The following is a 24,756-nucleotide window of genomic DNA, read 5'->3' as shown; positions in this document are numbered from 1 at the left end:
TTCTATTGAGACATGTTTATTACCAGAACTCAAAACATGAGTCTGAAACTCCGTAAACAGCATTTTCTACTCCTCCTACTTCATCTAGCCAAAGCCACATTCGCAAACTCAAAGAGAAACATTATTAACAGCGCGCGAATATGGCTGCCTTTACGAATCAAGAAAATAACAGTGGTAAACATAAGATATAGCGTTCATAACCAAAGATGATTTGTAAAATAGAAGACTCTGTTTTCGTGATTACAGCGCCTTAGCGGTAGATGGTGCTGAGAGCGCGACCACGAAATACTAAGATAAGAAAACGGGGACAAATAGTATGGCGTTGAGTAACTAGCGCCATCTATTGTCATGTTGCTTTGCCTCAGAGTTTTTGCCTGCAATGTTTATTCTCGAAATGATCTTTTACAGAATGTGCGTAAACAAAGTTTTAGCAAATACACATATGTATACATTTCAAAACTTATGCTGAAAATAACAACTTAATCATTCTATTATTATTATTATTATTATTTAAAATGTGCAAACATTCCCAGAGGCGCCGAGAGAATAAACTAAGCTAAGCTAAGCTTTCCTTTAAATGGTTGGAGGTCTTAGTGGTTACAAATTAGCGGTTACCAACTCGTTTACCTAGAAACGAGAACGTTTCTAGGTAAACGTTCACAAGCTACATCCTTTTATGAAGAACGTTGATTAATGTTAAAACGTTCCCAGGCGAACGTCTTTCAAACCAATGTCCGTGCAATATAAGCATGTAGTTTGTATGTATACTGTACATTTTATCATATACGCCAATATCTGTTTATATGCAATCTGTCATAGCCACCTGTTGTTGGGTACACACACACGCACACACACACACCCCACACACACAATCACACACACACTGGTCTCTTTCTGAATTCTATTTTGTAGACAGAGAGTAGTAAAAGTGTACTATTTGCGTATACATTTCTCCACAAACGTAAATATTTGTTTAGGCAACCTGTTAACCAACGACTTGGTACGCACACATACATACATGGTCTCTGACAGAATCGTGTTTTGTAGACATAAAACAATATAAACATCCAGTTTGTGTGTATACACTTCACCAAATACATCAGTATTTGTTTGTGCAATGTGTTAGCCACATGTTGGGAACATGCACACAAACGCTGGTCTTGGACTGAACAGCGTTTTGTGTATGGACAGTAACGTAAACACCTTTGTGTGTATAAACGTCCAATTTGAGGGTATATTTTTCATTACAAACGTCCAGTTTATGTATAAATCTGAACACATACGCCAACATTATTCGTGCAAATCTGTCTCAGCCACCTGTTGGCACACCAACAACGTATCCACTTGGAGGCGAAACTCGCCCGCCTGCCTCACTCGATCTCTGGCGGTAAACAAAGCCCGTGGCTGGCGGCCTTGGCGTGATCTAGCCACGATGAGTCTGAAACGCAGCGAACGTCGGCGCGTAGCTCCTGCTATCAAGATCGAAAAGGACGCGACCCCTGAACCCGAGGACGATGTGCCCGTGGCACACGTCGACATCGAGCAGGAAATCACCGAAGACGAGGACGAAGACGACGAGCCCCCGAAGAAGAAGATCAAAAGGGAGACGCCGGCGGGAGGTGGTTACAGGTACCCTCGGAAATTCAACGAGCGATGGCTGACGATCCCCGAAGTCAAGGACTGGATTCATCCCTTGAAAATGGACACCCGCTATGTCTGGTGCAAGTACTGCAAGAAAAAGATCCGGGCGCACCTGACGGACATGAGGACCCACAACAAGACCAAGAAACACCACCGTAACTTCTCCACCGTCAGGCCCGAGATCCCCGCCGAACTTCAAATGCCTCCGAATTACGTGGAGAACGTTTCCTCCAACAACATTGTCATCACGTTCCCCTCGCAGAAAAACAGCTCGCAAGAAGTCATAGGTGAGTATAAATGCCCCCATTATCATGTATTTAATTTATATGTGAAGTATTGTTTGTTTAAATTGATGTCCAGTGGCTATGTGGCGGTATAGCCCCGTTCGGGTTGCGAGAACGTAACGTAACCCCCGCGACGTTTTTTGTTTCCAGCGGGGTAACGTAACAACGTTTTTTCGAAGCTTCTCACAAATTTTAAGTTTTATCCTAACACAGTTTTAACCCAAGAAGTCTGGACTTCGAGGTAGCACATTTTAAAGAAAAGATCGACCGTTATCGTAAAAGATTTTATAATTTAAAAGGTAATAGCGAACACAAGAACCGTATATATAAACTGCTAGCATATATTCTTCAGATTTCTTTCCTCATTTTTATTCATTTTGCGACCATTATCGTAAATCAGGTTAAAAAAAATGTTCAGTAAAGTGAGTACCGATTAGAACGAACTTCAAAAGCCTAAAAATGTGGAAATGTTGATTATAGGGATGCATCTTGACCCCACATAACCTAACGTAGGGCAATTGGTCCCTCTTGTATGAGGGAGATACCCAGGGCCCTTGGATCTTCTTAACCTTTGTTAAAAAGCGTGACACTCAGTTATTGGGATACACCCTACCTAACCTAACTTAGCGTGTTGAGTCTTTCCTGGCGTGGGATTTTAACCCCAATCGCACACTTGGGACCTTAACCTGAGCTAGGCTAGAAAGGGTGTCACTGGTAATTACGAGGGTAGATCCTAACCTAACCTAACATGCTGGATTCTATGTGGCTGGGGGCACAACCTCCTTAACTTACCACAGAGTTAGTAGGCTACATAACCTACATTTATTTTAAAAGGACACTCTCGTTCATGGAAGACTTGAAGTAATTCGGTTTAAGATAGCATTACCAACAAAATAATTGAGGGCTTTTCACTCAAATTGTACCAGCCAGAGTTTGTCATTCCATGATAGTTATAAAGTATTGGTCTTCTTTTTCTTTCATTTTATGGCATTAAGACCAAGCTTTTTTTTTTTTTTTTTTTTCATTCTATGGAAGTTAGGCTATGAACTGAGTATAAAAAGGACCAGAATAAATATAACCTATGTATTAGCCAATGTAAAATAATAAAACTTCCTTTGTAACCCCTACGTTGAAATGTAGATATCTTACGTATCAGTAAGGTCACTTTCAAATCCCAATAAGGGAAAAGCGATAATTGCCATTATTTGACTGTTATTGTTATTTACATTATAAAAATTCTGATGGCATTATGCTATTCATAGAAAATGTAATAAAAGTTGATTAAAAGTATCATATGTATAGAAAAATCAATAACACTGCTTGTCAGGGAAAGACCGATCCTAAACAAATATCTTATTATATAGAATAATTTTACTTTATATAGTAATGACTGCATGGAGAAAATGAATGCTAACCAAGTGTTAATGTGAGGAAAATTTAGCACAAACAAAATTTCCCTGTGGCAGAAATCTGGTGGGATTAAATCCATGTTAGCAAAAAAATTAAGTTATTGCAATATAAGAATCTTTGTAACACAAGGCTTTTTATGTGGGATTATGTCTAAGTATTGATATTACTCTGACCTGAATTAGTCTTAGCATCTGGATCTACCTTGGTTTTTTTACCACCATTACCCACTTGAAGTTTACTTATTATTTCTATATCCTAAAGCAATTCGTCATGTATTTTAATAGTTTATTTTGTATCTATGTATCTGTTAATTTTTTAAGTATCTTTTCCTTCTCTAATAATTCATCTCTTCTTCCTGTATGCCTTATTATCTTCCGTAACTTCATTCTAATGAGTGCCCTATCCTTTGAAAGCTTGAATGTCAAGTCAGTGGCCCCCTGTACGCTTGTTCCATTTGAATAGGGTTTATCGTATGAATAACAGTAATGATGAATAAATTCTCCATAACTTCTGTATTGAATTTTCTTTCTATCGTGTCAAGTACAGTACAACAGATTTTCGCTCATGGCAATTTTTGTAAATGCATATAATGGATTTATTCCCTTTGTATCAGCCAGTTACAGAGTGATATCTGTCTGCCATAATGTTGTTAGAGAAGCAGTAAAGCACTTGAGGTAAACAAAAGTAGAAAGTCAGGTAAGGGGGTCCCGGGTGGGCAAAACCCTTCTTGATTGGGTAGGATGCTGTGCCTTAGGTTAGGTAAGGTTAGGATTTTTCCCTGCAAGTACTTTTGGCATTGCTCTTATGGAGGGCTAAGTGGATTACTGGCCTCCCGGACAGGTAGGATATATCCTCTTAATTATCGTTGCCATATTGACCTGCCTTATATATTATTTCATCTTGACGTAGTGATTATACACATGATTCCAAGTTGGTATAGAGTATTATGTCTTTACCAAGCTTATCCATATTTGGTATTGTGTTTACTGAGCTGTTGCTTCAGTGTTTTAATCATATTTCATCATGGCTGTTGTTGCAATTCACGCATTTTTGTTTTCCCCTTTGCCTATCAAAATTAATTGAAATCCACCATATATGTAAAAATTGTAGAAATCAAATTGAATATAAAAAGATACTAGTATATGGACGCAATACTTTGAAAACTTGACAGAAAAATGGAAAAGCCCCAAGACTGCCCAGAATAACAAGTGACTTGATGAAAGTTGCAGATACAGTCATCCATGTCCTTACTTGAATATGTACTGTATGAAAACCTGACAAAGGAGAAGATGGAACCAGAAGATGGGGAAAAGAACCTAACTGCAATGGCATGCTCAGGAAAAGGGGATGAATTCCAGTGTTAAAGTTACAGAAGTAACTACTTGAACGTGTAAGAATGTTGGAAAAGGTGCTAGCGTAAAGGCTTTGGAAAATGGCTAAAATTGACAGTTGTCATGTGGCTTCTCACTAGAGATCAGCAGTTGAAATAGCCTTTATAAAGAGATAATCGCAGGAAAATTATCATGCAAAGAGGAGATCTTACCACATATTCATGATTCTTGAAAAGGCAGTTGACAGAGTACCAAGACAAATAAATTCACCCTTCTTGTTGGGCTCCATTTTGTCAGCTTTTACAAAAAAAAAGTAGTGATGTCACCACTCCTTATAGTGGTGGACATGAGATTCACTTTGTTGAAGGAAGTGAATAATGAAGTGGAAGATTTTCCTTGTTGAAGGAAGTGAATAATGAAGTGGAAGATTTTCCAAGCCTCAAGATGAACCTTTTCCTTGGACATAGGAAAAATCACTTGTGATATTTCACCGTCCTAGAAACTTTTACCAAACGATTACATTACCACTGATTCAAGTGAGGTTCATAGACACTCAACTTTTGGCAGGTCAGTCGTTCAGTCGTATGGGATTACTCCTTGATCTTTTAGAAATTATTTGGCTCCTGCAATATTGTTACAGAAATTGGTAGTGATATTTCAGACCAAATCTGCAACACATGAATCACGGAAGCCATCTGAGAATTGAATGTTGGCGTGAAAAGTGGGCGGAGTCTCAAAACATGGAAGCTTAACCCTGAAAAATCTTTGTTTTAATTGGCTAGAAGTATTTTTTTAAGAGCTTAAAATAATGGTAGGAATAAAAATAGCACATGTACAAAACTGTGTATGGTTAAGTTTTCTGTGGAGACCTGTGTAGTAATACCAGTATTCATTATAGATCAAGTTGGGCATAGGAAACTCATGAAATCTTTTCCAGTTAACCAGGAAGTATTTGAAATTAGATTAACTTTCCATTCAAACCCCATTAGGAAATATATTATGCAGTCATCATGATTCAACCTTTGATGTTATACTTGAGTCAGCTTCAGCAAGAAATTGATTTGTCATTCCTTCACAAGCTTTAGTTATTTCATTGCCAAGTTTATGTTGTTTTTGCTTGTGTTTTCATTATATAGTACATTATTTAACATTTTAATTATATAGTACATTAACACTTTCATTATATAGTACATTATTTAACAGTACATTATTTAACAGGGCATAGCATTTTATTCTTTTAGCATAAGTGACTACAGAAAGAATTCATGTTTTTTTTTACTATTATTGGCTTAGCCTAACCCCTGTGTAAAATGAAAAAGTGTTCTTTGTGGAAATTGGACCCTAATATATTATTACAAGTTATCCATTCTGTTAAACTTGCATGTTTCATCTGAGGACACTGATGGTGCAAGGAAATACAGGTTCTTAGGTTAAGTTAGGTGCTCTCTCTCTCTCTCTCTCTCTCTCTCTCTCTCTCTCTCTCTCTCTCTCTCTCTCTCTCTCTATATATATATATATATATATATATATATATATATATATATATATATATATATATATATATGTGTGTGTGTGTGTGTGTGTATGTACTGTATATACAGTATATTCAATTATTATGGAAACTTTATGAAAGATACAGTACTTCAGTGTTACAGTAACCCAAAAAATATCTCACGAGTGACTGCGGCGCCGTTGTAAAGGCAAAGCCTCTCCCATGCCACATGCCAGAAATGAAAAATTCTGTGGTATATTTACTGAATGCAAATATTGCAACGGGCTGTTGCCTAAATGGATGTAGAATATTTTTCTGCTGTTTGAGATGACTTCCTCCGAGACGTAAGAATTGAAATATTACCGCCTATCACGGTCCAGTGCCGCCCATCTGGAAAGCCTCACAGTGTTGCTACGCGTAGGGTAAATGTGGTGTCTGGTGGGGATAGGGAAATTGTAGGGCAGAAATCTGTTTTGCGTAGGGGAAAGTTAGCGAATCAACTAAAATCAGGCGTGGGTATACGTTTCCTTTGTCGTAATAGAAATGATAGCCTATATATGGTTCAAAAATCGAATAAACTTGTTGTCTGCCATTTAAGTTCATAAGAATGACGGGAATAAGAGGGTTTAGTATTAAATAAGTCTCTAAACCCGTTTTTTCAAGCAACTTAAGGGTTGACCGTAGCTCACACGCATTGCTGCTAGGAAGCAAATCAAACCATACACTGAGAACACGAAAGAAACAAAATAGAATATAAAGGAAACAAAAGAACATGGCTGGCTCGATATAACATCAAAAGAAGAAGAATAGATCCAGTATCAGGTTTACCGATCGAGTGAGGTGAGAGTTGCATGGAACGCTGAATATCCCTGGATGCCGTTGAGTATTAGCGAGGAGAAACCGGTAGTGACAAATTAACTGTACTTAGCTTGAAGTTTGTCCCTAAATGAAATTAGGTCTCGGAAAGTAACTGCCGACGGAATCGATGTGACTTGTCTATAGCCCAAACAAGTTCGCGTCCTCATGGCTACAGCCATCAAGTCGAGTTTGCGTGTGATTTAAGCTTCCCAAATCCATCTCAGACAGTGATTCTATTTGAATTTGGATAAACCGGTGTAATAACATAGCCCCAAGCATGTCCGGCGCCACGGAAAAACAGTACCGCGGCCAAAGATACAGGAAGGAGTGGGAGAAGGAACATTGGGCGCGAGGATGGCTGAGTCCTGGCAGGAATGAGTACAGGGCTTATTGCAGAGCCTGCGACAAGGAACTGGTGGTCGGCAAGTCTGAACTCCTTAAACATGCCAAATCTGCATGTCACAAGAAGCACTTTCGGTCGAGCATGTTGACGTCGCCGGTGGCAGTTACGCCGATGAATAAGACTCTAGTAGAGGGTAATAATGAGTGCGTTTTTGTGTGTTCATTAATGTTAACTGTATAATTTATATATTTGTTTGCAAGGATACGTGTAATTTGTTGTGACTGTCACTGTCTCTGTACGATTTCAGGTCTAGAATGTAGGTGCAGCCAGGGATTAGAGTAGGGGAAAATCGTTAGTTGTTGGGTGAAAGCTTTCGGCTTGGCTACGCTTAGCCTATGTAGCGCATTTGAACTCGCGAAATTCGCGAAACTAGCGCAAATCTCGGTCTTCCAATTTTCTGTGTTGTGACGCTCCCGTTATGATTCACGTAATTTTCATTAGTACAGCCAAATAGAATGTTATTTGCATTGTTTTATTAATTTTCATTCAGATTTGACCAGCGTAACTCAAGTAAATTGCAGAAAAAAATATGGAAGACGATTTCGAAATATATGGCTGAACCAATTCCCTCGGCTGTGAAATACTCCGGTGCTTGTTATTGCAAACTATTTCAGTCTCGCTTCTGAATATAAAACACGATAAGCTAAATATCACGGAAATATAACCCTCATCTATCAAGAAACAAGATGGACGCGAATCTACTCGAAATATCCCCGAAGGTAACGCAAAACACTGACGTCGCTATTTCTGGCCACGCGCTTGCGGCTTTTCGGCGCATCGGGTTATGGCGAAAATTTTCGGGCATTGTGGACCTCTGCTGGACCCCCTGATCAGCTGATCGTGGTTGTCACTACATTCACAGTTGGTGTCGCCTTTGTGACAGAAGGAGACCGATCGATAAGTGAAGGGAAAAACGCCGATTGAGTTCTCAGAGAGCCGCGATGGGTGTATCCGGTGATGATGCACAGCCCGAAGCCGATACAGGCAAGATATCAACCATAACTTTAATTGATATATATTGGGATTTTTTAGTATAAAATGTGACATAATAAGTGACCCCTTGACGGCAGGTTAGGCGAGATATATAAGGCGTGTAGGGTATTCATATAAATGGAAAGATAGTATTTCCGTCCATGTGGCGGATTGATGAGTTATTATGCAAGTACTCGGCTCCAGAGGGTTACACGATTTTTCATAGGCTACCATTGAATAATCAAGGTAACCGGGTTAGGCTAGGCTGTTGTATGGTAACCTAGTTGAATGCAGTGGCCTAGCGTAGTTGTACATTTTTTACTACATTTAACAGGAGATGCACCAGCTATCTGCAAATTTTGCATTGTCTAATACGATCTTTGACTTTCAGCAGGAATCGGGGTTGCTAAACACATTGAAAATGCAATACAACATATTTTAAGGCTTAAACCTTTGTCTTTGGATAACATATGGCTGTGGTAGTGTGTACATGGGAAAATTTTTAATCGGCGAGGAGATATAAAATCCGTGGATAGCCCATAATTTTTTACAAGGCAAGGCTTGCTGTTTTTGGTGGCAGTAATGGGTAATTTTAAAATTCATGGCTTCCACTTGTACCTTTTGGAACAACTGACTGTAAAAATGTCTAAAGGAATTAGAATTTTTAATTTGGTACAAGATTTTTAAGGTAGCGTAAATTTTTGTAATACAGAAATTTTTAATTAGGCCCCTGGAGGGTAATTTTTGTCCAGGAACTTGAAGTAAATACTTTTCCATCTGTTTAATTTGTGCTTTGAATATCAAACCATCATCGTTGGGATGGACTATTCATGTATGACTTTCCTCTACCTCTACCACTTATGAAGCATTTGGAAAAATAAATGGATCATGTGTGTAGCCTGGATAAACACGGAGAAAAGAACGTCAATGTTTTGGGTCATTGTTTCCGTTTTTGGGGTTAGATTACTATAAAAGTACCTCTTTCTACTCTCTTTTTGTCGTTTTTCTGCCCGAACTCCCATTTGGTCTTTTAAGATGAAAGAAATAATGTTTAGTGGCAGAACAGATGTTGCTTGTTGCTCAGAGACCTGGGTTACTTAAATTTTATAGCTTTATTGCTGCTGAGTCCCCTGTATGACTATTTTTGTTATTTAGTTGCAGAATATATTGGGTGAAAGTTATTGAAGTACTGTACATAGAAGATTATTTGTGGCAGTTTTAGAAAAATGAGCAGTGTGAGGTAAAGTTTGAATGTGGAAATGTCACTTTCAAAATGGATACCGTTTACAGTACAGAGCCTAGGAGTAAAGTGTCACTGTTTAGGAATTGTATAAATTGGTTATCTGTTGGGCTAGTTTCAGCATATATCTCAGCAGTGTAAAATCATTTTCGTTTTGAAACTTGCCTGTATGCACAACATTTGGTCTCAAGTTGCTTGATGGCAGAATGGCAAATCAAAGTGAGGTTCAGATTTGAAAACTAGAAAATGTGGTCCGTAGATGGCAAAATTGGTATAGTTCTTAGCTTGAATTGGTGATTCTTTGATGTTTCGGCTTCAGTGCTGTTTGTTGGTGGTGATAATCATTTACTGTACTGTTCTCCTGGTTAAGCCCCTGTCAGTGCTGTTTGTTGGTGGTGATAATCATTTACTGTACTGTTCTCCTTGTTAAGCACAGGGACTTAGTTTTGAGATACAGGCTGGCGCACAGTTCTCATTAAAATAGTCACTCGGTGACAGAAGCATCAACATTCAGGCTGTAAAGTAAGGTAGTTTGAAAAAAAAGGGGGCGGGACTTTATTTCTGGTCTAGATAAGATGCAGTACTGTCCTCTGAACAGTTTTTTCTTAGCTGTTCAGGGTTCTGTACACGTTGCTTGATGACCGTGAAAAGAATATACAGGCAGTCCCCAGTTATCGGCTGTCCAGTTTTACGGCGCTTGTCTAGCGACAATGATAACTGGATTTTTGACACCAATCTCCAGTTATCAGCGCCGATCTCCATTATCGGCTCCGATCCTCAGTTATCAGTGCCAATAACTAGGGACCAGCACTATCATCGCTGCTTTTCGGTTATCGTTACACTGTCATGAACGGAACCCCCACCGATAACCAGGGACTTCCTGTAGTTTGTCAGCTTTGTGGGTTTAGTATTACTCTGTACAGTGTGCAGTAAATGTAGCTACAATACAGGGTTATGAGCCAAAGCCAAACGTGCTTGGTTTGGTTCGGTTCTTGCTCTGAGCAACAATTCCATTCTCACATTTACAAACTTAGTTCGTCAGTATTTGCTCCATGTGTGGAAGCCATACCTTATTATGTGTCATTGGTGTGTTGTTTATTCAATATACTGTAATGTATACAATATACATAGGCGATATGTATCATTTATCGAACAGTATTTCAGTTGGCTGCCTTAAATCAGTGTAGGTTTAGCATATTAAGTGTCATACTGTTTAATATGACTGAATTTATTTTGTTATGTTTATAGAACAAATGCCAGTTACATATCCTTGAAGGCTGCTTTTGTGTTTATGTACAATACTTGCATCATGATCAAATGATCTGGAGAATTTTTAGTCTAATTTAAGTATCATTAAATATATGGGAAAAGTTTAGTGTGGTAGATGGACTGAAGTAGTTATTTTCAAAGTATACCACATTACTGAAAGGCTCTGGAGGAATTAGCTACTTTTTAAGTCACTGTAATTCTTTATCATAACTTCATGGATATTCCTCTTGTTTCTGTGTTTATATGATATTTAATATTTTAGTACAGTATCAGTGCATTAAAACTGGTTGTCTTTCTTATTCATGCTTTGGTTTGTGCTTTACCATTGTACGCAAGTGGTTTTTGAACAAATAAATGGTGTAGTGGAATTTAAACCTTAATTTTGACATCTAGATTCTATATCTTGTCTGTTTTAGTTTTTGAGTGGTGTCTTTTGTGTTATGATATTACATATAGTCTGTCAAAGTTTGAGTTGGAAATCAATTTATTTTTAGGTGATGCACCATATTAATATAACTGAAGAACTCCACAGTAGAAATCTGCAGAGGACAGTGTTGACGGTTGTCTGTAATAATGACAAAGAAGAAATATGCGCAACGATTCAAGTTGGAGTGGCTCAAAGATAAAAGATTTGAGAAGTGGCTGGAAAAAGTAGAAGGCAATGATTATAGATGTTTTTGCAAATACTGCAAATGTAGCATCACAGCAAAAGTTTTCGACATTATGAAACATTCAGAAACGTCCAAGCATAAAAGAGCAGCCAACCCTCAAAGTGCACAGCGACTTTGCCATCCCAGTGACGAGGATTGGTCCATGCAAGGTGTGGGATTAAAAAATGATAATGGCGAAGATTTCAGCTTTATTCATCGAAGCAAAACTAGAAGCCATCAACCACCATGTAAGTGAAGATGTGAATTGATGGCTTTAGAAATCTTGTTTAACTTTACATATTGTTGAATATGAAGAAAAAAGAGCAAGGTTGTGAAAGTTTTACAGGAAATACCATTTTGAAAGTGTCGTGCATGGCACTGTAGAAAGTCTAACACTCAAGTTCCTTTGCTGTTTCCAATTTGGCCCACGGCTGCACTTCTGTCACCTTAATTTTTTGTTACCTTTCGTCTTCTCGTACTTACAAAACTCTCGTAGGGCCTGTGGGAAGCAATTGTGTATGAATGAGGTGAAAAATGAAACTAGGTAAATTTCTAAGAGGTTGGACTGGACTGCTCATGAGAAAAGACTGAAGAGAACAGCTGAGAAGAAAAAGGCAGAAAGTAATGCAGTCATTGCCTATAAGATGCTGCAAAGATGCTTTGGTTCCACCTAGTGGGTCACACAAAGGACCCAGCACTGGTAATCCCTTATCAAGAATGACTGTGGTCCATTATTCTAGACCATCAAGTGAAATATTATATTGATGTCTTAATGTTGGGTCCAGCATCCGATCCGAACGCAAAATAATTTTTGCTTCACAGTGCAAGTTATTTCTTTTGGTCTGTGGTGTTCTACCCATGCAGTTGTCTGTTCGCTGCATTTGTCTTTTGTTGTCTTCATTTCTCACCTACAGTATTTTTGCCGTGTCCATTCTTGCCATTGTTGTGTTGAATCAAGTTCATCCTTCTGTTATTTTTGCGATGCAAATTGGTGTTTCCTTTGCTTTTTTATTGTAACTTCTGTAGCCTCCCTGTTTGTTTCGACACACGCTCTTTAGCAAACTTTCTTTTTACTCTCTCTAATGAAAGCAGGGCGGTACATGTTCATTCTGTTATCTTGTGATGTCAGTAGCAGATTATTACTTACTTTTTTCTCTGATTGGCCTTGGTGTCTGTAAAAACTAGTACTTATAATACTTTTCTACTTTGCCTCCAAATTATTATGGTGATCCAAGTGCAGTCTATGAATATTTAGCAGAAATTCGGTTTTTGGTTTTCAATGCCCAGTATCTAGGTCTCAGTTGAGGTATTTTTATTTTGAATATTTTTGAATTGATTAAAGAATATTTAATGCCATGACTTTTTACTTTAACTTGGATATTTATACGTTTGGTCAGTTGCTGCTGTCTTATCTTGAGTGCTTTGATATCTGAGATTTTGTCAATTGGAAACAAGTTTTTTTATCACTTATATACTTTTGCTAAGACTACAGGTACATACAATGTACTTGCTCTGTCATTGACCCATCTGTGTAACTCTGATGCTACCTGTGTTAAGTTTTGAATTTCATTTATATTTGTTTTTACTTTGTTGGGAATTATTGTTGTTTTAATTCTCCATGCAATTTAAAAAATTTGTATCATAAATACTAGACAGCTCTTAACCTATTGGTTTGCGTGCATGATACCAACCTTTACTTTGAATTTAAGATTTATAGTGTATTAATATATCTGAACAGTCGGCTATGTGTAATCTTTAGGGTAGGAAAAAATAGTAGGAGACTCCTTAGGAATACAATAAATTGAGGCTGGAAGAAAATTTCAACTCGGTTTTGGAGAAGAGAAGAAGCATTAATGCAGACCAGTGTTTCAACCAAGATGAGAGACAACCATCAAAGCTGTTTGCTCCTACACGAACATATCATTGCAGCCAAGAGTTTGACATGTTTTCATTTGGAGAGAGGACTACTGTGCTTTGCAAAGATCAATACTGTTCCGCAGAATGAAATTAAAGTCATGAAGATCATAGCAGGCGATATCAAACACCAGAGGTGGGCAACAGCTTTCATGACACTGTCAAACTCCCCAAGATAGATGACAATGTCGTAGGCCATATACACAGCTGGCAGCCCACCTTGCCCTATTATTAGCCAGATCCCCACCCCCACGTACCAACTGAGGAGGAGTTTGGCACATATCTGGGTGTCATTCATACCTTCCTGCCTCAGTATGCCTCTTCTGCCAAATTCCTGGAAGTAACAACACCAGAAACATCATCACCTCCCTAGATGAAGAGTTCCTCTTCATGAACATGCCTATTGATAGGATCATGATAGTAAATGAAAATGATTCTACCTCTTCAGTCAACCTCTCAGAGGCCCTGAGAACTCTTCTAGGCATTTGTACCAAAGAGGCTTCCTTCAGATATCGTAGGGACTTCATGTCTAAACATATACAGTAGATGGTACTGTGGTAGGCTTCCCTTTGGTAGACATTTTGCAAACTACTTCATGGTATGCATCAAGGAAGACGTCTTCAGAGGGGAAAAAAAAAAAGCATCCCACAAGGTTTATCCTAATAGAAAAACTGTTAATTTCACATTAGCATAAATTAAACTAGTGAGTGAGAGAATTAATCGCTATTTCTTTGTTAATAATATTTTTGTTGTTGTATTAACAGTAATTCTGTGTTTAAGTATCTGTTTCAGGTCATTAGGTGAAAGCAATTTTGTAAGTCAATACAAGAAAATGTTAGTAGTTGTTGATGTGTGGTATGTATGTGATTAGGGTTACGATGTTATGTCAGTACTGAATTCGCTCAGACTTTCTATCCATTCTTGTAAGAAAACCACGTAACAGCAGTTGTATTTGCAGAACTTGTACAGTGCTTTTAAGTATTACTAGTAATGTAGAGATGACTTAGTTTGCATTATAGTGATTATGCAAGTACCCTATGCAGGTGCTACACCATTTTACATGGGATTTCAATCTTACGGGATTTGAATCTTACGGGATTTTTTTACTTTGGCAGCAGGTCTTGGAACACACACACACACACACACACACACACTCTCTCTCTCTCTCTCTCTCTCTCTCTCTCTCTCTCTCTCTCTCTCTCTCTCTCTCTCTCTCTCTCTCTCTCTCTCTCTCTCTCTCTCTCTCATTGTAGACTTTGATTGCATTAATGTACTGAAGGACAGGATAGATGATGAATCTAACTTCCTTGTATAGTATTTCATTCCAACTAGAATTGGGGGCAGAAACATTTCCTGTACTATATTATTTTGGGTAATTACAATATTTAAATGTAATATCTAATTGTAGCTCTTAGTAAATGTTGTGTTAATCTTCCTGCTTATAATGTGATGTACTTTTCAGTTGTGCCAGTTCACCAAGATGGCGCAGCATCCCCAGCACCTTCAGGAAAAGAGGTCATTATCCCTGCAAGCATTGGCTTCATTGGTGCTGGGAATATGGCTCAGGCTCTCATGAATTCATTCCTTGCCAAAGGTTAGTTGGTTTAACCACTTTATGAGAAGTTTTACATAGTAGGTCATAGTAGTTGAGACCTCAGATGGATATTGCATGTTTGTCGCAGTATTCTTTTGAGATATAGTAGCCTGGGAAAAACAAGCATTAAAGGGTGTTGGATTGAAACTACCGGTTTTATCCAGAGTCGGCCCATAATTGCTATGCTGAAAAGTTTGTGGTATAAGTACTTTAAATTCTTAGGCTAAAGAAAAAAGCAGTAATGATGTTCTTGCCCTTAACATTTGAAATAAAACTTCCCACTTGAGGTACTTTGCCAGGTTGATGCAATTTTACCCTTTTGAGTAAAATCAGTGGGCAGAGTATTGGTTCATAATACTGACTATACTGTACTCAAGATAGAATCATTTAAAATGTAGATTACTGAACTGTAGCAGAATTGACATATGATTAAAAGCAAAGAAAAAATCTTGGATACTAACGCATCCATACAAAAGGGACATCGTTGTTATTTTTCCAATATCTATCCATATACTGTATATATACCATTATATTAAACCTGTACAGTACAGTGATTTATAGTGAACTTTGCCATTTTTAGTAAGAATCATGTGATGTATTTACGAATTTGCGATATTTTTATTTGAAAAAAATAAATGTGTATCTTGTGAAATACATGGGTATGTCGTATTCCAGGATTAGTAGAAGCGCACTTGCTAATGGCAAGTGCTCCATCAAATCGAAATTTGGAAAAATTACCGTCAGGGATGCGGACTACAAATGATAACAGTAAGTATAAAAATTTGATTGACCATATTTTGCAGTGTTCATTATGATTTGTATATCTGAATTTTTGGATTATTTAATTTCATGTACTGTTTACGTAAAATAATCACTCATCTGTAATATACTAGAAGATTTTAATTACTCTTTCATACTTGTTAGAGATTCATCTCCTAAGATTTTGATTTTTAGTACTGTGCTCTGTTACTTTTCGTATCCATAAGTTTTATGTGTGTACAGTGAACCCCCGTATTCGCGGGGGATGCGTCCCACACACACACACACACACCCGTGAATAGCTAAAATCCGCAAATACTTAAAACCCCTCTAAAAACACTTAGAACTGCCCATTTTGATAGTTTAAACACAAAAACCGTGTAAAAATGCTTATACCCGAGCATTTTGTTTTATCACAAAAAGTGCATTTATTCATGAAAATTATATGAAAATACAGTAATTAGTGAATATTTCTCAGTGAAAAATACCGCAGATGGGGGAATTTTCCGCAAATAATGGGTAGATATGTTCCATAAAGAAACCCGTGACTGCGTGAGTCCGCGAATCGTGAGAACGCGAGTATGGGGGTTTTATTGTGTATTGGGAAAATAATGACATAATACATTTAGATGGTTTCAAGTTAGTAAAAATATGATGGATAAAGCTTGTAAAAGAAATGGATTGGGACTGATTATTAACCTTATGAGTTGCAGTTAATGGTCCCCTTGCCACTGTCATAACTTTTTCGTTCACATAATGGACCTGATTAGGGTTAATTTTATGTTATCCTCATTCCAGTAATTATTTATTGATGGTGATATTTTTTAAACAGCTAACTTAGTCTTCATAAAATTTCTGAAGGAATTTTGATAAATGTTTTCAATTCATTAGGTTAGGTGTATTTATAGCAACGTTGTATGCTAAGCAGAAGTTAAGAACCAAGATTAACCATTAGGTGGAGATTAAGAATTTTACTGCTTGAATGTGTTTTGAAGGGAAGAGAAGTGCATGTTCTTGCATACAAAATGCATGTTGATTAGCAGTAATAATAAGGCAATTGATTCTTTCCCTATTTAATTCTCGGAGTCACTAAGTTATATAAAAGAATACACCTCGTTACGGTACGGCATACAAATAATCATTTTTTTAAGACAGATTAGTGAAAGAGTGTGACATAATTTTCCTGTGTGTCAAACCACACCTGCTGACGGAAATGATTGAAGGACTAGATCCACTAGAAAGGGACCACAGTCCGCTGTTCATCTCTGTCGTCACCGGATTTGACATTTGTACGCTGGAGCAGGTAAGATGTTTGTGACAGGAAGCGTAAATAAGTTGAAAAGTTAACTTGAAAATTGAAGTGATTCCCTAATGAATTAGTCTGGACTGTGGTGGTACTTGTCTGTTACATGGTAAATTTAGATGTGTTTGCCTTGGAAACATTCCCAGAAGTGGTGTTTGCTTTGCCTCCCAAGACGCAGAAATTGGTTTTGTATCTTGGGATGCCATCACAATAATTTGTTTACGCTATTATCCATATCTGTTATTTGCCTCTGATTTTCTCTTTAATATCCAAAATTACTTATAAATTCCTGTATAGACTTCAGGAAGGTAAAGTTTACAAATAATTAAGAATTGAAAGTTAGTGATATACTTTATCATAAGTTCAACTGTCTGTAACTTTTGAGGGAGCTCTCTCTCTCCATGTATTTCCTCCTAATAATTTTTTGTTGTATAATGAAGATTGTATTGTTGAAGTTAGTAGAAATATATGTAGAAAATGCATGCATAGATATTGAGTTGGAAATATAACAAAACGTGGCTTCGTTAAAAATACCAAAACGTGGCTTCATTAAAAATACAGTAAAGAAATTAATTGTTTTGTTGTTAAGGCTAATTTTTAATGTTTTTTATTTTCTAGTTACTGGGTTCCCTCATTGATGCTCCACGTGTTGTGCGTACTATGCCCAACACTCCATGCATGGTTGGTCAAGGCTGTTGTGGTAAGTGTTTAAAATATTTCCAGTTGCATAGAGTATTGTCGTTAAAATTAGACTTAATTGTAGAATTGCAATGTGAAATCATTAGATTTGCAATAAGCCTTGCAATTTTCTGGTTTGTTTTGCATTGTTCATTGTGGATAATTTTATGATGGTGAAAGGGTGAAGTAAATAATTACTTTTTAAAAAAAAATTTTCAGTATACACTATGGGAACCAATACAAATGAGAGTGATGCCAAAGTGGTATATTCCGTATTACATTCAGTTGGTTTCTGTGCTGAAGTACCTGAATACCAAATGGATGCTGCATGTGGACTGGCAGGTTCAGGACCTGCGTATGTAAGTGTGGATAATTTTATCAGTTTACAGGATTGTAGCTTATTATATCTTATTGGTTTGGGGGTGATATATATATATATAGTGTTGTACCATCTGTCACTGTTGTTGGACATCAGTGAACTCTGGTTTATGATGTCCAGTTTTTGATGTGCCTTCTGAATGACATGTACGAGCAGAGGAAATGCAACATTACTTTGTTTCAGATTTATGCAGCGATTGAAGCCCTTGCTGATGGTGGGGTGAAAATGGGATTACCACGACACCTTTCACAGCATCTTGCTGCTCACACGGTAAGTTGTGGTGGATGTTTAAACAATGAGCATGTTTTAAGATTTCCCTTGAGGATTTTCTGTACAATAATTAAGGAATTTTTTTTTTTATACAAGTATATCCTAATGGATAAAGGTTATCGATATCTGAACAAAATTTTGTATGTATCAGCTATTGCGAAACCAATGTTTGGTTGATTGGCTTTCAGTAAATAATTGAGAATTTTTTAATGAGAAGGCTAAGATTCACCCAAAAAGTACTTTTTCCATAGGTGAAAGGAGCAGCTTCCATGGTCTTGCAAACAGGCAAACATCCAGGGCAGTTGAAGGACGAAGTATGTTCCCCCGGTGGCACAACTATAACAGCAATGCATTCTTTAGAGAAAAATGGATTTAGGTAAGTATTGCGTTCGTGTCTGTTGTGATAAAAAATCTCATATCAAGGTATGTAACAGGTTTTTTTTTTGGAACTTGCAAAACTAAATTTTACTCCTAACTGTAGTTTTACACAGGTAATAACGATCGAGTTGCCGTCTTGAAATTAGTAGCATAACAAGTTGCCAGTGCTTCCGACTTGAGTTTAGTGGCCCCTCACTTATCATTTCCTCTGGGTCTGGCCTTCAGGCCACAGTGGGAGAATATGCTCGGTAACAAATTCTTCTTCAGCTATTGTGACCACAGCAGAACATTCATTCCATAAATCTTTACACTTACATTGTTTAAAATGATTTATCTGCAAAATACAGAATTTTTAAAAAGGCTGCCTAGCATAAAACTCTTATTCTTAATAATGTACCTGAAACACAACAAAGTGTGATTTCATCATATGTGATAAGCTGAGGAGTTACTGCAGGTAGTGAGAAATCACTACAGTATGTGATAAGCTGAGGAGTTACTGCAGGTAGTTAGAAATCACTACAGTATGTGATAAGCTGAGGAGTTACTGCAGGTAGTTAGAAATCACGTCACTGTAGTTCTAGGCTATTAAATTTAAAAATAGGATAAGCTATTTAGATGTTAACAGTTAGTGCAGTGTCTTTGTTTTCAATCATTTAACCATTCTTTGAGGGTTATTCTCTTTTTTGTGCTTTTTACACTGCATAGTTTGACAAGAATTTTAAATATTTCAGAAATGCTCTTATGTCTGCAGTTGAAGCTTCAGCAAATCGGTCCAAGGAACTGGGTAACAAAAGCTAAGATCCTGTCACACCTATGTAAGAGCACCATCATGTGAACCGCATATCACATTGGCAAAATGACAAGGTCTTGTGATCAGTAAAACTAGTGTCTTGATGTAAATGAAAGGGTAAGAAGTTTGTTGCACATGGTCAGCCTTTGTTTATACTTGTGTTAAAGATTCATCAGTTGTTGGTTTACATATTGGAAGTATGTATTGTTTTTAAACATGTTATGGTTATTCTGATACTTTAACACATAATGTCAGTTTCTTTTTTGTTGATCAGTCTATAAGTTTATTTACTGGATCTAGTGTACTTTTGCTTTAGTTCTTTCACTTTAGGTATAGGGAACTGTAAGCCATGGTTTGAAATTCAGAGTTTAGAGTCCCTTGAAACAAAATTAAGTTTTTAATAATACCCATTCAACAATCAAAACATTTGTGGTGTACATACGTTTCTGGATAGTCTTTAAGGGAGCAATTACCATTTTAATTTTGTTATTGTCAAAAGTTTAAAAAAGATGTAATAAAGCAACTCTTATGTAATATTTAATTTTATTTACAAAAGTTTAGAAAATTATACATTTGTAGGTTCCGATTTATGAAGATTTTTTACAGCATTTGTAGAGGCCTGTATAGCTCGCCGAGATAGTCTCATTTGTCCTGTGGCAGGGTCCCGCCCAAAATACTTTACCTTTATCTGTTGACCAACAGTTAAATCTAGGGCACTTGGATGTTGAATCTGTAAGAAGAGAATATCCTTTAGTTCTATCATTCCTCTGTCAGTGCAGTAAGCATGTTAAGGTTATGAGCTATGCTGTATTTGAGAAGGTATCCATCTCTTTGTTATATATTAGCAGGAACTCGGAAGTTACATATTGGTGTACTGTGTCTGGTCCCTTTCCACTTCGAGTGAAGCCCTGAGGCAAGTTCAGGGTTATTATGAATGAAGTGGTATGTGTGGAATGCCCTTCCCTAGTCTGAGGGAACTTGGAACAGGTATAAAAGCATATGACATCCTCCAGAAGGAAGAAGGGCAAGTGTGCCCAAGTTAAGTGAACACAGAATTGACTATCGCTGCCTTGGACTTAAAGAAATTCAAGAGTAACAGTTGGTGATCTATCAGGAACAAACTTCTTTCCAGAGACAAAGTTCTCCTTTGCCTGCAATCTCCATGGTCCCTCCAATTGTGGACACTGAAAATACAGACAACTGAAGAGCTTATGTTTGGACCTAAGCCATTCTCCCCCCCTCTTGAAAGAGGCCTCAAGTTCATCCAGTGTTGTCATGACACCTGTCTAGTAGAAATCTCTCTCTGTTGAGGAAAACAGAGGCAGCTCAGACAAAGCAGGAGGAAGCTTCCTTCTCACAGGTCACAGACTGGATCTGCGAGACATTCATCACACAGAGAAGCTTAAATTTTGGTGCTGATGCCAGAAGACTTGACACATTACCAGGAAGATGAATGACCTGCTGCTGGCCAACACCACCATTGACATCCTACCAGTCAATCTATGGATGGAAGGGAAAGGATTTAAAGGTGTTACAATCATACCCTGGCTGCTTAGAACACTTCTCTGTCATCAGTGGACAAGCGATTGTAATGCGTCCAAGATTGCTTCATGCAGGGCTCAGCAAGCATTCTCTTCCATGCGAGTATTCCTATACTAAATTCTCCTCTTAAGTGCTGGAACAATGTTCCGCCTCAGGAACATCTTGATCTAATCAGTCATGCTGATAATTCAGTTTATTTGCCAAAGGGGAGCAAAAGACTGAGGAAATATTCTGTTGCCACTCATCAGGCAATGCAATAGCTTGCAAAAAACAAAAGTGGCTGGAAGCTTCACAGTAATAAGTGACCAGCCACTCCTTGTGTTATGCCAGTTATAGCACTGCCTGATAAGTGACAACAGAATATTTCCTCACAGTTTTGTGTTTCCCTTTGACAAATAAAAAAGCCCAATCATCAGCAATGACTGATCCAATCAATGAAAATCCTGTTCATCAGAGAGAACCTCAGCCTAGCCTGGTCTAGGAATGGTCAGTGTGACCAGAGCAACCAGTCCAGCAATGGCCAACATGAGTGCATTAACTTCAAATGACTGCCTTCAATTCCATCAAGTTCAATTCAACTGCTTCTTTCTTTCCGAGGAGACTCGGAACAAAGGAACCCATGTCAAGAGTCATTTCCTCCCACTCCTTCCAAGCACATTTTATACTGTGGGATGGCAGGTAATAGCCAATCTCAAGCTCAAGAATGATGTGACAATTATTCAACATGGACATTTCTTCTTCCATCAGCATCATGAATTTCTGGAAGGTATGGCAGAAGATACAGGCAAAGTTATATTCAAGAACCAAATCTATGGAGTTGGTATAAGAAGACTCTGACTGCTGCTAACCATCTGAGTCAATGACATTTATTCATCTACTAGCGAGATGGTGCGCGCTACGTGGGGCAGGAGGGCAGTCTTTGAAGCAGTCTTCAGCTCCTGAAGCATTCCTGGAGAAACGGCCATTAGATTATAAAGTGAATGTAAGTGCAAGCGCATCCTGGCCTTAGGAGTTGTGATATTAAATTACTTACTACATCTGGTGAAATAAGAGCTAGCAGCACTTTTCCACTTTACTTGCAATTTACCCAAACTCTTGAGCATTGTGGTATTAGTAAAATAAATGCCTTATTTGCTATGTGGAGAGAGTTATTTACAACACAATCTGACATATTTCAAAAAAAATAATAACGTTGTACAGTAATGCCCATGTAAATTCGCTAACAACAGTTATTGACAACACTAAAATTTGTATATACACAATCACTAACAATACAACAAGAGACTGGAAATGATTTACCTTTCTTGTATCCAGCTGTGAATTATGCAGCAAAACAGGATGCATGTTATCATAGAGCGTGACCATTACCCCCTGTGGGCGCAGTTCAACAATGGTTGCTGTATATATGCTACCAAACTCTAATGTTGGCTCTTCATCCTTAAGCATCTCCTTAAGCACCTCCTGAGCTTCTTCCATGGCTGAATGATTTGGAGCAAAGATTACCAAAATACTGGTATCCTCCCACGTAAGCTGTTGAATGTTAAAACCTCATTACAAATCAAAGTTGCTTTAAGTGTACAAAAATAAAAGTGAATAATATACAATTCTGCTTCATGAGGTAGCTTGACAGGAAAATGTGGTATTTTACTTAGGTTTTTATATGCCAGGTACTTTTCAGAGCTAGAATATGTATAACAATTAAACTTCTGTATGAGCATTCAACTTCTTTACAAGAAAGGTCTGATTTATAACTATAAAAACAGATAAAATTTCAAACAAAAGTCATCATATCAGCACTGTTACTAGTGTTAATCTATTAAATCAATTATGAATATCAAACTTTAAACCTACTTCAACACTCAATGTGTATAAACCATTATTTTACAAAATTATCACTTCCTCAAAGCCTTGAACTGCTGACTAGTACCGAAATGATAGCAGTGGTAAACTAGTTTAGCTGGTCTGCCAGGTATTCATCACAAGTGATGGTACTGTTCTGCCACAGATCTGGGGGAACCATGACAAATACTACAGCGGAATTGGGAAGGGGACATCCAATCGGTTAGTATTCATAGAGACTTTTTTTTTTTTTTTTTTCTCAAGCATTACTATTTCATATTTATACATACCTGAACCCCTGTTTCTGCTTGAATTTTTCTGATATTCAAACCACCCACTCCCAAAATTCTGCTCCGCTTATGAGGTGGTACTGTTAATTTTTCTAAAACAGGCAAGTTGTCCTTTGCAGTACGTGGCTTGGACAGGGCATCATTCATAATAGTGAGAATAGCCGACTTGGCATCAGTTGCTTTTTGTAATGCTTCCATTACTATTTTGAGGGTTATGCCTGGAACTTTTATGTCTGCCTGGAGAGCTGTTATTCCTTTTCGAGTCCCAGCAATTTTGAAGTCCATATCTCCCATATAATCTTCTATACCCTAATATAAAAAAAAAAAAAATTGTTATTTTTAAGACAATAAACCTGCAAAAATGCATTGACTAATCACTATCTTTGGAAGTCACAAGGTTATAAAAAGTATAAAGTTGTAGTAACAAATCAAACTTAACTGAAATGTATGGAAAATAACAAGATTGTGTAAACAACCCAAGTTTATCCTCAATGTTTGGTGTTTAGATTCCACATACATGACAAGAAAAATGTAGATTTTATAAAGGTGTCCACAGAATGTTAACATTCATGAATGCAATATGAGGAACTGATGGTCAGGAAAACAATAGTTCTGGAAGTAGCTGTAGGAAGACCCAGGTAATTATAGTGACGGGACAGATGAAGACCTACACCTGATGGGAGTTAAGGCTGAAAGAGCACAGGGCAGAGAAGAATGGACAGAACTCATTAAGTGAATAGCTGACTTACAAGCAATTATGATGGCAATGACTTCCAACATTAGGTGTCTAAAGACAGAAGCTAGGTGGCAAAATAAACGTAGCTGTTAACAACTTCCAAACACTATGGGTAATTACAACTTGCAGATAAAAGTATCACTACCAGGCATTCCATTAACATGATTTTCTTATATATACACAATGCACTTTAAAAAAATCTACTCTCTAAATATGAAACACTGACTCGACATTTCACACCTACCAAGATGTCAGTTAGTAGCTTATAATCTTCAATTTGTTTCTTATTATAACGTGTTACAAGGCCAATGGCAACACCAGCCGCTGGTGATGAAATGTGGACTCCAGCATCCATAAGGGCCAAGCTACCACCACACACAGTTGCCATGGAGGAAGAACCTGCAAGTAACAATAACTCAAAAATAGCATTTTTTTTTAAATCTTGGGGTCTCCATACAGTATTCTTTCTCAAATTAGAATGGGATTGTTACTCTTGTTTCTTTAGGCAAACTGAAGTGTTACATGCACTTTTACATTACTCAGACAGATAAATTATTACTGGGTAGCTTATCCAGTATGACACAAGATTCTGATCATTGCTAATATACTCAGTTTTATTTGAGAACATTTGGTAAAAGTATATGGATCAAGAACTCTGTCAATTATATGCCAAGGAATATTTGGGGGTCTTGAGTTTGAACCACTAATTTTTCTCATTTTTTGTCAAACTTCTT

The 24,756-nt window shown here is 37.5% G+C and overlaps 2 protein-coding genes across 9 annotated transcripts in view; one reads left to right on the top strand and one right to left on the bottom strand.

Annotated features, from left to right (window-relative positions):
* The first annotated feature begins 1,327 nt into the window (after positions 1 to 1,327).
* Positions 1,328 to 20,149, top strand: P5cr (Pyrroline 5-carboyxlate reductase). 6 transcript variants are annotated; one of them, XM_067123327.1, is made up of 10 exons: positions 6,967 to 7,552; positions 11,395 to 11,798; positions 14,927 to 15,058; positions 15,734 to 15,826; positions 16,969 to 17,120; positions 17,739 to 17,820; positions 18,018 to 18,157; positions 18,361 to 18,447; positions 18,699 to 18,823; positions 19,557 to 20,149. In XM_067123327.1, exons 2-10 carry the CDS (start codon positions 11,474 to 11,476, stop codon positions 19,621 to 19,623), a joined length of 1,203 nt encoding a protein of 400 aa, XP_066979428.1. In that variant the 5' UTR covers positions 6,967 to 7,552; positions 11,395 to 11,473; the 3' UTR covers positions 19,624 to 20,149. The 6 variants fall into 6 exon arrangements, 4 of the variants coding, with proteins under 4 accessions (XP_066979426.1, XP_066979429.1, XP_066979428.1 ...); XM_067123326.1 differs by lacking the exon at positions 6,967 to 7,552 and adding an exon at positions 8,144 to 8,403; XR_010856449.1 differs by lacking the exon at positions 6,967 to 7,552 and adding an exon at positions 8,265 to 8,403 and having other exon boundaries at positions 18,699 to 19,327; positions 19,376 to 20,149.
* Positions 20,142 to 24,756, bottom strand: part of PNPase (polyribonucleotide nucleotidyltransferase 1) — an 18,101-nt gene continuing 13,486 nt past the window's right edge. For all 3 annotated transcript variants that reach the window (XM_067123322.1, XM_067123323.1, XM_067123324.1), the window contains exons 10-13: positions 24,267 to 24,421; positions 23,287 to 23,595; positions 22,457 to 22,687; positions 20,142 to 20,345 (exon numbers count right to left, since the gene is read on the bottom strand). In XM_067123322.1, the coding sequence (XP_066979423.1) occupies positions 20,181 to 20,345; positions 22,457 to 22,687; positions 23,287 to 23,595; positions 24,267 to 24,421 (860 nt within the window). In that variant the 3' untranslated portion in view covers positions 20,142 to 20,180. The remainder of the gene's footprint in view (positions 20,346 to 22,456; positions 22,688 to 23,286; positions 23,596 to 24,266; positions 24,422 to 24,756) is intronic.

Source organism: Macrobrachium rosenbergii, chromosome 21, assembly GCF_040412425.1.
Source record: "Macrobrachium rosenbergii isolate ZJJX-2024 chromosome 21, ASM4041242v1, whole genome shotgun sequence".
Classification (NCBI taxonomy): domain Eukaryota; kingdom Metazoa; phylum Arthropoda; class Malacostraca; order Decapoda; family Palaemonidae; genus Macrobrachium; species Macrobrachium rosenbergii.
This window is presented reverse-complemented; position numbering and strand designations above follow the sequence as displayed.

Excerpts from the sequence above, each read along its gene's own strand:
- P5cr (XM_067123325.1), top strand. The coding sequence starts at position 1,433 with ATGAGTCTGAAACGCAGCGAACGTCGGCGCGTAGCTCCTGCTATCAAG. Across the intron at positions 17,121-17,738 it reads ACATTTGTACGCTGGAGCAG|TTACTGGGTTCCCTCATTGA; the intron begins GTAAGATGTTTG and ends TTTATTTTCTAG. Across the intron at positions 18,158-18,360 it reads CAGGTTCAGGACCTGCGTAT|ATTTATGCAGCGATTGAAGC; the intron begins GTAAGTGTGGAT and ends ACTTTGTTTCAG.